The sequence below is a fragment of the Macaca mulatta genome, chromosome 12 (assembly GCF_049350105.2).
Source record: "Macaca mulatta isolate MMU2019108-1 chromosome 12, T2T-MMU8v2.0, whole genome shotgun sequence".
NCBI classification, from domain to species: Eukaryota; Metazoa; Chordata; class Mammalia; order Primates; family Cercopithecidae; genus Macaca; species Macaca mulatta.
In genome coordinates, this window is record NC_133417.1 from 146,493,481 (window position 1) to 146,507,209 (window position 13,729).

The window sequence follows — 13,729 nt, forward strand, 5'->3', positions numbered from 1 at the left end:
GGAAAAGGAGGCCCCAGGCCCCAGGGTTGATCCTCAGACACATGTCTGCCTCAGATGCCCTTGCCAGGCACATCCTGACCACAAGGCTCCCACCTCCTTAGTGCCACCTCTACTGGCAGGCACTGTGGCCCCCATCAAGGCAATGGGGTCCCCCTCTCAAGCCAGAGCCCTTCACAGAGGCTGCCCAGGGCCTTTCCTCCTGCTCAAGGCCAGACTGATCTGAGCGCCCTCCCAGAGCCCCCTCAACACCTGATCTCCCCGCAGAGGACAGCACCCAAATCAGCACTGCCTTTTCTGGGCCACCACAAATAGCCGTTGGGAGATGGTGGCCACGCCACAACCCGAGAGGCGGCCCTGCCTCTGACTATTGGTGCTGTGAAACCACAAGACCATAAGGTGCAGGGTGGAGCTCCGTGCCTGGCAGGAGCAGGGCGGGGACGAGTGACAGTGTGATAAGGCAACATACACACACGCCCCCTGTAGGATGAACCCAACCCGTGGGCCTCCATGACATCTGCTTTCCCTGGGACACAACAGTGGTCCTCGTCCACTCCCTCCCAACCTTGGCAGAGCTCCTGGGCACTGCTTTGCAATTCTGGGAGGAGCCGATTACCCCTAAAGCCTTAAGGAACAATGCAGGGGGCTGGGAGGGTGGACGGCCCCTCTGCATCTGACCAACAGACCAGACGCTTTCACTGAGTCCGATCTGCAAAGGTGTTGGCTCTCACTGTGTCCACCCCTCGGGCCCCAGACCCCACCCCTCCCTGCTGCCTTGAATTGCAAAGCAACAGGCTCGTCCTGGCCACATCTTCCCCAGGACTATAGCAGTCACTGAGACCCACCATGGATCAAAGGCCATTTTCCTGTATTCCCATCCCCAGGAAGCTAAAAGGCTGGTGGCAGAAGTTCCGGCTTTGCTCCAAGAAGAGGAAGGCCGGAGCTTCTCCAGGGGCTAGCCAGGAGCCCTGGGAGGCCGACTATGAGCTTGTGCCCTGTGAGGGTCTGTTCGACGAGTACCTGGAAATGGGTAGGAGCCCGTTAGCAGCTGCGGCAGTAGCTGGCGCCGTGGGCAGGGATGGGCAGCCACTCTGCTCAGGGACCTCCCAGCCTGACATTCGTCTGTCTACATCTGCCCTGAAATGTGCTGTGGTGGTGGGGTGGGGACAGAGGGTGGGGCCTGTGGAGAATCCAGAAAGGAATTCTTTTCCCCTGAGAGTGCCCAGGAGGGTTGGCTGAGGACAGAGGGGCACCGGCACAGGGAGGAGGCCCCCAGGGTTGTTGCAGAGCTCCCCTAGGGTCCCTGGACCTAGAAAGCATGGGCCAGAGCAAGGAAAGAATTAGGAGAGCAGGCCCTGGGGGCTGACAGAAGCCCTCCAAGGGTGAAGCCACACTGCCAGGCAGCGGCCTGGAGAGCCGATGTCCCCAGAAATCTCCTCAATGCCCACGCTATTTGTGGGCCCACAACTGTCACCTTGACAGGTGGTGGACAGTACCAGTGGCTCATTGCCTGCACAGGTGGTGCACTCTAGAGGCCGGGTCTGCACCACCTGTGCTGTCCCTGCAGCGCAGGGTCTGACTCTGAGTTGACAAAGGGAGAAGGAATCATCAGGCAATATTTTTGTTTTGTTTTGTTTTTGTTTTTTGTTTTTTTAAGACGGAGCCTCGCTCTGTCACCCAGGCTGGAGTGCAATGGTGCAATCTCGGCTCACTGCAAGCTTCGCCTCCCGGGTTCATGCCATTCTCCTGCCTCAGCCTCCTGAGTAGCTGGGACTACAGGCGCCCGCCACCACACCCGGCTAATTTTTTGTATTTTCAGTAGAGACGGGGTTTCACCGTATTAGCCAGGATAGTCCTGATCTCCTGACCTCACGATCCGCCCGCCTCGGCTTCCCGAAGTGCTGGGATTACAGGCATGAGCCACTGTACAGGGCCTTTTTTTTTTTTTTTTTTTGAGACGGAGTCTCGCTCTGTCAGCCAGGCTGGAGTGCAGTGGCCGGATCTCAGCTCACTGCAAGCTCCGCCTCCCGGGTTCACGCCATTCTCCTGCCTCAGCCTCCCGAGTAGCTGGGACTACAGGCGCCCGCCACCTCGCCCGGCTAGTTTTTTTTTGTATTTCTTAATAGAGACGGGGTTTCACCGTGTTAGCCAGGATGGTCTCGATCTCCTGACCTCGTGATCCGCCCGTCTCGGCCTCCCAAAGTGCTGGGATTACAGGCTTGAGCCACCGCGCCCGGCTTTGTTTTGTTTTTTGAGAGGCAGTCTCCCTCTGTCGCCCAGGCTGGAGTGCAGTGGCACCATCTCGGCTCACTCCGACCTCTACCTCCCAGGTTCAAGCAATTCTCCTGCCTCAGCCTCCCGAGTAGCTGGGATTACAGGTGCCCACCACCACGTCCAGCTAATTTTGTATTTTTAGTACAGACGGGGTTTCACCGTATTGGCCAGGCTGGTCTCAAACTCCTGACCTCAGGTGATCCACCCGCCTCAGCCTCCCAAAGTGCTGGGGATTACAAGCCTGAGACACTGTGCCTGGCAGGCAGCTCTTAACCTATGAAGAGGGCATGTGAGCCAGCACGGCCTGGAGCTCCCCAGCGCAGCGGCGGCTTCTGTGGAAAGGGAGCAGGCAGTTCCCAGGGCGAGGAGTGGACGCCCTGACCCTCCACCACTGGACCCTGGACCCCAGTGATCTCACTAGTAATTCTGGACGAAGACCCAGGAACCCCTTCCAAAGAGCCATCTCCTAACAGCTCCCCTGAGGGGCGAGTGGAGAAGCCGGTTGTAAAATCAGAAGCAGGTTTCTGCTCCCACGCCCGCCCCGAGTTAGTCCATGAACTCACCCAGCCGGGGAAGGCCCGTGACCAGCCGGAAACACGGAGCTCAGGGCAGGACGGCCGGCCTGGGGCCGGTCAGGGGCGATGGCCCTGGCGCTGCGCGGTCCAGGACGAACGAGACCAGCAGGAGGGGGATGAGCCGCGATGGGGCGGCGGCACCACGTGGACTGGCCGGTCCTCCGCGGGGGGCGCGTCCCGAGGGCTGAGGGCTGAGGGCGGACGGTGGGAGAGCCCGGCCGTGCCCCCCGCCCCGCAGTGCTGCAGTTCGGCTTCGTCACCATCTTCGTGGCCGCCTGTCCGCTCGCGCCGCTCTTCGCTCTGCTCAACAACTGGGTGGAGATCCGCCTGGACGCGCGCAAGTTCGTCTGCGAGTACCGGCGCCCGGTGGCCGAGCGCGCCCAGGACATCGGCATCTGGTTCCACATCCTGGCGGGCATCACGCACCTGGCGGTCACCAGCAACGTGAGGCGCGGGCGGGGGCGGGGTCGCGCAGGGGCGGGGTCAGCGGGGGCGGGGGCGGGGGCGGCGGGGGCGGGGTCAGCGGGGGCGGGGTCAGCGGGGGCGGGGTCAGCGGGGGCGCGCGGGGGCGGGGGCGGGGTCAGCGGGGGCGGGGTCAGCGGGGGCCGGGGCGGGGGCGGCGGGGGCGGGGTCAGCGGGGGCGCGCGGGGGCGGGGGCGGGGTCAGCGGGGGAGCGCGGGGGCGGGGGGCAGCGGGGGCGCTGTCAGCGGGGGAGCGCGGGGGCGGGGGTGGGGTCAGCGGGGGCGGGGTAAGCGGGAGCGCGCGGGGACGGAGCGGGGACGGGGTCAGCGGGGGCGCGCGGGGATGAAGCAGGGGCGCGCAGGGGCGAGGTCAGCGGGGGCGAGGTCAGCGGGGGCGGGGTCAGCGGGGGCGGGGTCAGCGGGGGCGGGGTCAGCGGGGGCGCGCGGGGGCGGGGTAAGCGGGAGCGCGCGGGGACGGAGCGGGGACGGGGTCAGCGGGGGCGCGCGGGGATGAAGCAGGGGCGCGCGGGGGCGAGGTCAGCGGGGACGGAGCGGAGGCTGCCCCGCACTGACCCCTCCGCCGCCCAGGCCTTCCTCCTGGCCTTCTCGTCCGACTTCCTGCCGCGCGCCTACTACCAGTGGACCCGCGCCCACGACCTGCGCGGCTTCGTCAACTTCACGCTGGCGCGCGCCCCGCCCTCGTTCTCCGCGGCGCACAACCGCACGTGCAGGTGAGCCCTCGCCGGGCTGGGGGCCGCGGGCGCACGAGGACGAGGCGGAGGGGCCCGGGCGGGGTAGGGGTGCGGCGGTGGGAGCCAGGAGGGGCGGGAGCCAGGAGCCGCGGGGCGACGCCGGGGGGCGGAGGGAGGGAGTTGCGGGCGCCCTGGGCGGGGGCTGGGGGGACGTTCCCCGCGGGAAAGGACAGAGCTTTGCGGGGCTGAAGGGCAAGTCGTGGGTTCTAGGTGAATTGCTGGTTCTAGGTGAAATTACGAAACCATAGAATTACCAGTTTTTTCATGTAGGTCTCAGGTTTTGCTCTATGTATTTTGAACTTTTTAGTTGCACATGAATTCGTACTTGTTATCTCTTCTTAATGGATACTTACTTTTTCCTTTTATTCTTGATCCTTTTTATTCCTCCTCTCCTGACTTCTGGTGGATGGGTAAAAGTGTTCTGGTTTTTTTTTTTTTTTTTTCTTTTGCTTATTTGGAACTGATGGCATGTATTTCTGTTATTTTACGGGTTACTCATATGTTTAGCATACATTCTTTTTTCTTTTTCTTTTTTTTAGAGACTGGGTCTGTATCCCGTGCTAGAATGCAGTGCCACAATTATAGCTCAGTGCACCCTAGGATTCCTGGGCTCAAGCAATCCTCCCGTCTCAGCCTCCTGAGTAGCCAGAACTATAGGCATGTGCCCCCAGGCCTGGCCTTTTTTTTTTAAGTGGGGGAGTCTCTCTCTGTTACATTACCCAGGCTAGTCTCAAACTCCTGGCCTCAAGCAATGTGCTGGCCTCTCAAAGCACGGGGATTACAGGCACAGGCCACCACACCCAGCCAGCACACATTTTTAAGTATATATAATCCTAACGAAGCCTGAATGAATTCAGTTTTGTTTCCTCTCTCTGTGTATGACTAGGATCTTCACATGCCTTACCACCTAGTGAGCACCAATCTCTCCATCTTATTATTGTTCCATGGAGTTTTAGCTTTACTGTTAAAAACACACATGAAAAAACATTTTCAGTCATCTGTTCATCAAATTTATTTGTGTATTTTAACTTATGTGGTTAATTTCTTATGTATTGTCTTCCCTGAGGTTTTTTTTTTTCTTGCTGAGGTATATCCTTTAATAATTCTTTCAGGCCGGGCGCGGTGGCTCACGCCTGTAATCCCAGCACTTTGGGAGGCTGAGGTGGGCGAATCACAAGGTCAGCAGATCGAGACCATCCTGGCTAACACCGTGAAACCCCGTCTCCACTAAAAATACAAAAAATTAGCCGGGCGTGGTGGCGGGTGCCTGTAGTCCCAACTATTCGGGAGGCTGAGACAGGAGAATGGGGTGAACCTTGCAGTGAGCCGAGATCTTGCCACTGCACTCCAGCCTAGGCGAGAGAGCGAGACTCCGTCTCAAAACAAACAAATTATTTCAGAAAAGGCGTGTGGTTGGTGGGCTCTTCATATGCAAAAATGCATACACATATGTCTGCATAGAGATATGTATCATGCATATGTATGATAATATCTCCATGCATTTTTGTCCTTCAAATAGCGGGTATAAAAGTATAGGTTCAGCTATTTTCTCTCTTTTCTTTGGAAATATTATTCTTTTGTGACTTGGCTTTTCTGATTGGAAGCATTTATAGCATTTAAGAATTTTTCTGGCTTGGCATGGTACCTAATGCCTATAATCCCAGCACTTTGGGAGTCCTAGGCGGATGGATCACATGAGGCCAGGAGTTCGAGACTAGCCTGGCCAACATGGTGAAACCCCCATCTCTACTAAAACTACACACATGGGCTCGGTGCGGTGGCTCAAGCCAGTAATCCCAGCACTTTGGGAGGCACTGGCGGGCAGATCACAAGGTCAGGAGATCGAGACCATCCTGGCTAACATGGTGAAACCCCGTCTCTACTAAAAATACAAAAAATTAGCTGGGCGTGGTGGCGGGCGCCTGTAGTCCCAGCTGCTCAGGAGGCTGAGGCAGGAGAATGGCGTGAACCTGGGAGGCAGAGCTTGCAGTGAGCCACAATCACGCCACTGCACTCCAGCCTGGGTGACAGAGCAAGACTCCGTCTAAAAAAAAAAAACCTACATGCACACACACAAATTATCTGGGTGTGGTAGCACATGCCTATAATCCCACGTACTTGGGAGGCTGACTCACACCTGTAATCCTAGCACTTTGGGAGGCCGAGACGGGCGGATCACGAGGTCAGGAGATCAAGACCACCCTGGCTAAAACGGTGAAACCCCGTCTCTACTAAAAATACAAAAAAATTAGCCGGGCATAGTGGCGAACGCCTGTAGTCCCAGCTACTCGGGAGGCTGAGGCAGGAGAATTACGTGAACCCAGGAGGCGAAGGTTGCAGTGAGCTAAGATTGTGCCACTGCACTCCAGCCTGGGCAACAGAGTGAGACTCTGTCTCAAAAAAAAAAAAAAAAAAGAAAAATGTTTTCTGTAATCCCAGCACTTTAGGTGGCTGAGTTGGGAAGGCTGCTTGAGCCCAGGAGTTTGAGACCAGCCTGGGCAACATGGTGAGACCTCAATAAAAAAAATTAGCTGGGCTTGGAGGCATGCACCTGTAATCCCAGCTACTTGGGAGGCTGAGGTAGGAGGATTGCTTGAGCCTGGGAGGTCAGGGCTGCAGTGAGCTGTGATCATGCCAGTGCACTCCAGCCTGGGTGGCAGAGCCAGAGACTCTCTCTTAAACCAAGAATTTTGGCTGGCACGGTGGCTCATGCCTGTTATCCCAGCACTTTGGGAGGCTGAAGCAGGTGGATCATTTGAGGTCAGGAGTTCGAGACCAGCCTGACCAACATGGTGAACCTCCATCTCTGTTAAAAATACAAAGAAAGGCTGGTGCGGTGGCTCACACCTGTAATCCCAGCACTTTGGGAGGCTGAGGCGGGTTGATCATGAGGTCAGGAGATGGAGACCATCCTGGTTAGCACGGTGAAACCCCGTCTATACTAAAAATACAAAAAGTAGCTGGGTGTGGTGGCGGGCGCCTGTAGTCCCAGCTGCTCGGGAGGCTGAGGCGGGAGAATAGCATGAACCAGGGAGGCAGAGCTTGCAATGAGCCTAGTGCACTGCACTGCATTGCAGCCTGGGCGATAGAGAGAGACTCCATCCCAAAAACAAAACAAAACAAAACACCTGGGTGTGGCGGTTCACGCCTGTAATCTCAGCTGCTCTGGAGGCTGGAGCAGGAGGATCATTTCAACTCAGCAGGTGGAGGTTGCAGTGAGCTGAGAGCACGTCACCGTCCAGCCTGGGCAACAGAATGAGACTCTGTTTCCAAAAAAAAAAAAAAAAAAAAAAAAGCGAAAGCAATACCTTGACAGATGCTTGCTGCTGAAACAAATCAAGGGAAATGATTTATTTATTTATTTATTTATAGAGACGGAGTCTCGCTCTGCTGCCCAGGCTGGAGTGCAGTGGTACGATCTTGGCTCACTGCAAGCTCCGCCTCCTGGGTTCAAGCGATTCTCCTGCCTCATCCTCCCGAGTAACTGGGATTACAGGCATCCACCACCACGCCTGGCTCGTATTTGCGTATTTAGTAGAGATGAGGGTTCACCATGTTGGCAAAGCTGGTCTTGAACTCCTGACTTCAGGTGATCTGCCCACCTCGGCCTCCCAATGTGCTGGGATTACAGGCCTGAGCCACCGCGCCTGTCATATTTTCTTTCTTTCTTTCTTTTTTTTTTTTTTGGAGACAACGTCTCACTGTGTCGCCCAGGCTGGAGTGCAGTGGCGATCTCGGCTCACTGCAAGCTCCGCCTCCCGGGCTCACGCCATTCTCCTGCCTCAGCCTCCCGAGTAGCTGGGACTACAGGCGCCTGCCACCGCGCCCGGCTAATTTTTTGTATTTTTAGTAGAGATGGGGTGTCACCGTATCAGCAAGGCTGGTCTCGATCTCCTGATCTTGTGATCCACCTTACCTTGTCTGAGCCACCGTACCCGGCAATTTTTTTTTTTTTTTTGAGACGGAGTCTCGCTCTGTCGCCCAGGCTGGAGTGCAGTGGCATGATCTGGGCTCACTGCAACCTCCGCTTCCCGCTTCCCGGTTCAAGTGATTCTCGTGCATCAGCCTCCTAAGTAGCTGGGATTGCGGGCATGCACTACCACACCCAGATAACTTTTTTTTTTTTGTATTTTTAGTAGAGGCGAAGGTTTCACCACATTGGTTGGTCTCGAACTCTGAACCTTAGGTGATCAGCCCCCTCGGCTTCCCAAAGTGTTGAGCCACTGCACTTGGCCTAGGGAAGGGATTATTTCTTTTTTTTTTCTTTTGAGAGGGAGTTTCGCTCTTGTCGCTCAGGCTGGAGTGCAGTGGCCTGATCTCGACTCACTGTGACCTCCACCTCCCGGGTTCAAGCGATTCTCCTGCCTCAGCCTCCCGAGTAGCTGGGATTACAGGCGCCTGCCACCACCCCCAGCTACTCTTTTGTATTTTTAGTAGAGACGGAGGTTTTACCATGTTGGCCAGGCTAGTTTCGAACTCCTGACCGCAAGTGATCCACCTGCCTCAGCCTTCTGAAGCACTGGGATGGCCAGGTGCGAGGGCTTATGACTGTAATCCCAGAACTTTGGGAGGCTGAGGCCGGCAGATTGAGACCACCCTGGCTAACGTGGTGAAACCGCGTCTCCATTAAAATTACAAAAAATTAGCTGTGCCTTGTGGCACGGGCCTGTAGTCCAGCTGCTCAGGAGGCTGAGGCAGGAGAATCACTTGAACCCAGGAGGCAGAGGTTGCAGTGAGCTGAGATCACTGCACTCCAGCCTGGGCAACAGAGCAAGATTCCATCTCATAAATAAATAAATAAATAAATAGAGTGCTGGGATTACAGGCGTGAGCCACCACGCCCAGCTGAAAGAGTTACGTCTTTGTTTAGTTCTGGAAATGTCTCCATCTTACTCCTTCCAGCGAAGCTTCTCTGCTCGTCCACTGTCATCGGGACTCCCACTGGGCTGTGGCCCACTTCCCCCGGTGGCGACTATGCTATGTTGCCTGCAGGGTGGTCTCATCGTCACTGTCTCCCCGTCCCCAGTCTCTCTTCTGCTGTGTCTAGCCACTTAAAAGTTCATCCCATTCATTTGAGGGATTTTTATTTTTAACTTTCAATATTTGGTTCTTCTTCTTTTTTTTTTTCTTTTCCTACAAAGTTGGTCCTGGTAATGGTTTTCATGGAGTGCAACATGTAACTTTATATTAGAAAATGGGGCCGGGCGCGGTGGCTCACGCCTGTAATCCCAGCACTTTGGGAGGCCGAGGTGGGCAGATCACAAGGTCAGGAGATCGAGACCCCCCCTGGCTAATACGGTGAAACCCCGTCTCTACTAAAAATACAAAAAACTAGCTGGGCATGGTGGCGGGCGCCTGTAGTCCCAGCTACTGGGGAGGCTGAGGCAGGAGAATGGCGTGAACCCGGGAGGCGGAGCTTTCAGTGAGCCGAGATCGCACCACTGCACTCCAGCCTGGGCGACAGAGTGAGACTCCATCTCAAAAAAAAAAGAAAAGAAAATGGAATGTCACATCTTGACCATGTGACAGAGACACAGGAAGATGTCAGAGTCTGAAATAGCAAGTGAAGCCGAGGGTGGCTTATGCTAGGGAGGGAGGGCACTGCGGGCAGGGACAGTCTGAGCAGGTGCTGATCTCACAGAGGCCAGCAGGCGGCGCGTTTTCACCCTATAAGTAGACTGACGTCATCCATAGAAGCACAGACTTACTGGCCTGTCACATCTGCTAGAAAATGAAGCGTTTCCACTGGGAGGGGGTCCAGTTTAGCCCAATGTCCAGCACATTTGCCTCTGGCACCCACCGGTCACAGGTATCGTCAGAGTGTCCTGTTTGGGGATAACCCCCATTCCAGGCACCCTCGATGAAGAGCCAGGACTGGAACATGGGATCTGAGAGGGAAACGGCAGGAAAAGGGGAGACAGGCTAATTCCAGAGGCCCCTGCCCAGCCAGCGCTCCGCCCTGGCTCCACCTACTGAGTCCTGTGTCTGCTGCAGGTATCGGGCTTTCCGGGATGATGATGGGCATTATTCCCAGACCTACTGGAATCTTCTTGCCATCCGCCTGGCCTTCGTCATTGTGTTTGAGGTAGCCGGGGCACCTGCTGGTTCTCCCATCCATGGCATGACGCCCCCACCCTGTGCTTTGCCTAATTCGAGCACGTGGTGAGGGGTCGCTGCGATCACTTCCTGCTGTGTCATCTTGTCATCTTGGTCAAATCAGAGCTCTTCTCTGCACCTGCGTTTTCCCTGCCTGGCCTCAAACCTGGGTTGTGGTGTGGACATGTGTGCCTGGGCATTGTGGGTGTCTCCACAGGAGCTCCAGGGCCACAAAAGCTGGGGTGGCCTCTGCCCCTTCTGGGGTTCCTTTTCTTGCACAGCTGCTTTCTAGCTCCACCCACAGCTGGGAGCAGGTGCTGGAGCCCTGGCCTGCCTGGGCCTGTGAAGGCCACTCTGGGCGTTTGGGTGGGGTGAGTACCTTCCTCTGCTCCCAGCATGTGGTTTTCTCCATCGGCCGGCTCCTGGACCTCCTGGTGCCTGACATCCCAGAGTCTGTGGGGATCAAAGTGAAGCGGGAGTACTACCTGGCTAAGCAGGCGCTGGCTGAGAATGAGGTGAACTGCACAGCCCAGTCTTGGCCCTCCCCCTAGCCCTCTCCCTGTCCTTGTCAGTGGCTGCTGCACCTCCGGACACAGAGTCACATCCCTCTTCCTCTTGCTGCCCTTTCTTGGCGACAGGCTCTTTTTGGAACAAACGGAGCAAAGGATGAGCAGCACCAGGGCTCAGAGGCAAGTCTGGGAGCAGCCAGGCCCCTGCCCCGTGCACCCCTGCCCCGTGCACTCCTGCCCCGTGCACCCCTGCCCCGTGCACTCCTGCCCCATGCACTTCCTGAGGTCACAGGGCCCTGCCCAGCTGCCCACTGTGCCTTGTGGCCATGGCCTGCTCCTGGCCCTAGTCTGGCTTGTCCCTGCCCCCAACCCTCTCCCCAGCTCAGCCCCCACTGGACACCCTTCAGGGTTCCCAAAGCCAGCCAGCTGCGGCAGTGACGCCTGGAAGGACATCTGGTGGCCCTTAGGGGAGCGGCCCCTGCTGAGCCCTGTGAACCGTGTCCTTCTCCTCTTCCCTCAGGCAATGGCTGTGTGAACCGCTGGCTGCTGTCGTGCCCTCATCTCTGGGCACATTGCCTGCTTCCCCCCAGCGCCAGCTTCTCTCCTGAGAGCACCTGTCACTCCATCCCCAGCAGGAAGGGACTGTCAGCTCACAAGGCCCTCTTTGTTTCCCGTTCCCAGACATAAGCCCAAGGGGCCCCTGCACCCAAGGCCCCCTGTCCCTCGGTGGCCTCCCCAGACCCCTGGACACGACAGTTCTCATCAGGCCGGTGGGCTTTGTGGTCCTCACCGCCCCTGGCCGCATCACCCGCTCCTCTTACACCTGCTGACCTTCGAATGTTGCAGAGCACAGGGCCTATCTCCCTCGGGTCCTCTGGACCCACCCGCCTCTTCCTGCCCTGTCCGTGCAGGGACATCACCCACATGCCCCAGCTCTCAGACCCTGCACCTCTGTGTCCCAGGCCACAGCAAGGGTCCGTTCACCCCCTCCCTCCATTCCCAATTATCTGGGTCCTCTGGATGCTTGTTTCTTGAATCAGGTTCCTCTTGCCCCCTAGCCACCATAGGCAGCCTCTGACAGTGTGTCTTTGTCTTCTATGGCAATTAAACGTGTCCTTTTGATCCTTGCCCGACTTCCCTCCCTCTCCCAGCTCCTGGCCCCTGGCCCAGGGCCCCGCTTGCTGTTTTTCTCTCTGTTCCTCGGGGCGTAGTACACAGCAAGCACCCAAATGGGGGAGGTTTTGGAATGAGAGGAGGAAACATGGATACCTGTAACATCTGGTGGCTCTTCCTCTAGAAGTTTGTGTGTTTGTACGTAATTGTTTTCCACCCTGGATCGCAGTGTGACGTGCGGTTTTGCCCTGTGCTGAGGAGCCACATGAATCTTCCCCTGGCTGTTGCCACCCCACAGCATTCCCAGTGTAACCGTCCCCTTGCTGACAAATGGGTCTGTGCTCATCTGTATTGATTTCCTTGGAGTTCTGCAAGTGGCACTTAAGTGTCAAAAAGAGTATGTGGTTTTTGGCCGGTCGCGGTGGCTTACAACTGTAATCCCAGCACTTTGGGAGGCCGAGGCGGGAGGATTACGAGGTCCGGAGTTCGGGACTAGCCTGTCCAACATGGTGAAACCCTGTCTTTACTAAAAATACAAAAGTTATTCTGGGTGTGGTGGCGGGCGCCTGTAGTCCCAGCTACTCAGGAGGCTGAGGCAAGAGAATTGCTTGAACCCGGGAGGCAGAGCTTGCAGTGAGCCGAGATCGTGCCACTGCACTACAGCCTGGGCGACAGAGTGAGACTGTGTCTCGGGGGAAAAAAAAATATGTTTTTTTTTTTTTTTTTTTTTTTTTGAGACGGAGTCTCGCTGTGTCGCCCAGGCTGGATTGCAGTGGCGCGATCTTGGCTCACTGCAAGCTCTGCCTCCCGGGTTCAAGCAATTCTCTTGCCTCAGCCTCCTGAGTAGCTGGGACTACAGGCTCCTGCCACCACACCTGGCTAATTTTTTTGTATTTTTAGTGGAGACGGGGTTTCACCGTGTTAGCCAGGATGGTCTCCATCTCCTGACCTCATGATGTGCCCGCCTCGGCCTCCCAAAGTGCTGGGATTATAGGCGTGAGCCACCGCGCCCGGCCCAGAGTATGTGGTTTTAATGTGCTCTGATGAGTACTGCCAAACTTACTCCATAGAAAAGGCCTCCTTCTGAACATCTTCACCTGCGTCCTGTTTAACCCTCAGCGATGCCTGGCCTGAGGGCAGCGTGCTTGCTTGTGGCATTTCTTTAGGATTTGCCACTTGTTCACCTGCTTCTTAAGAGCACTGTGCTCTGCCTCCATGTAAGGGCTCTTCCAGCAGGAATGAGGGGCTCACGGGGTTCCAAGGCTGGACACCACCGGCCAGAGCATGGCGGACAGCACACAGGCCCCGGGGTGGGAACCTCGGAAACTTTTACACAGACGGGGACCCCGCTCAGCCATTCCACGTGTGCTCTCAGCAGAGTGCGGATTACAAACCCACATGTACTTCCTTCCCGCTGGTTGCTTTTTATTGTTGCTGTCTTAAACTCCAAAGTTTTAAGGTGAATTTATTGAAACGTAAGAAAATGCTCAGGTCACACAGGCTTCCAGGTGAACAAACTCCTGTAACCAGCATGTGGGTCAGAGGCAAGTTCACATCACCCGATGCCCACATGCGCCCTACCCTGCCTGTGACCCTCTCCCATCCAGGACCCCGATGCCCACATGCGCCCTACCCGGTGACCCTCTCCCATCCACGGCCCCGATGCCCACGTGCGCCCTACCCGGTGACCCTCTCCCATCCAGGGCCCCGATGCCCACGTGCGCCCTACCCCGTGACCCTCTCCCATCCAGGGCCCCGATGCCCACGTGTGCCCTACCCGGTGACCCTCTCCCATCCAGGGCCCCGATGCCCACGTGCGCCCTACCCGGTGACCCTCTCCCATCCAGGGCCCCGATGCCCACGTGTGCCCTACCCTGCCTGTGACCCTCTCCCATCCAGAGTAGCCAGCACCTTGGCCACCAAGCAGGGATGGGACTGGGGACGCTGTCTGG

At 56.9% G+C, this 13,729-nt stretch overlaps 1 protein-coding gene across 20 annotated transcripts in view; it reads left to right on the forward strand.

The window, feature by feature from the left end:
- The window catches only part of ANO7 (anoctamin 7), a 42,253-nt gene extending 30,295 nt beyond the window's left edge, over positions 1-11,958 (forward strand). For 8 of the 20 annotated variants that reach the window (XM_077958116.1, XM_077958122.1, XM_077958117.1 and 5 more), the window contains exons 19-25: positions 882-1,027; positions 3,085-3,290; positions 3,896-4,038; positions 10,054-10,144; positions 10,551-10,670; positions 10,794-10,844; positions 11,185-11,958. In XM_077958116.1, the coding sequence (XP_077814242.1) occupies positions 882-1,027; positions 3,085-3,290; positions 3,896-4,038; positions 10,054-10,144; positions 10,551-10,670; positions 10,794-10,844; positions 11,185-11,199 (772 nt within the window). In that variant the 3' untranslated portion in view covers positions 11,200-11,958. Of the gene's footprint in view, positions 1-881; positions 1,028-3,084; positions 3,291-3,895; positions 4,039-4,598; positions 7,016-10,053; positions 10,671-10,727; positions 10,845-11,045; positions 11,103-11,184 lie in introns of those variants that run through there. The other 12 variants (XR_013402284.1, XM_077958127.1, XR_013402283.1 and 9 more) reach the window with 11 other exon arrangements.
- Positions 11,959-13,729: the final 1,771 nt, after the last annotated feature.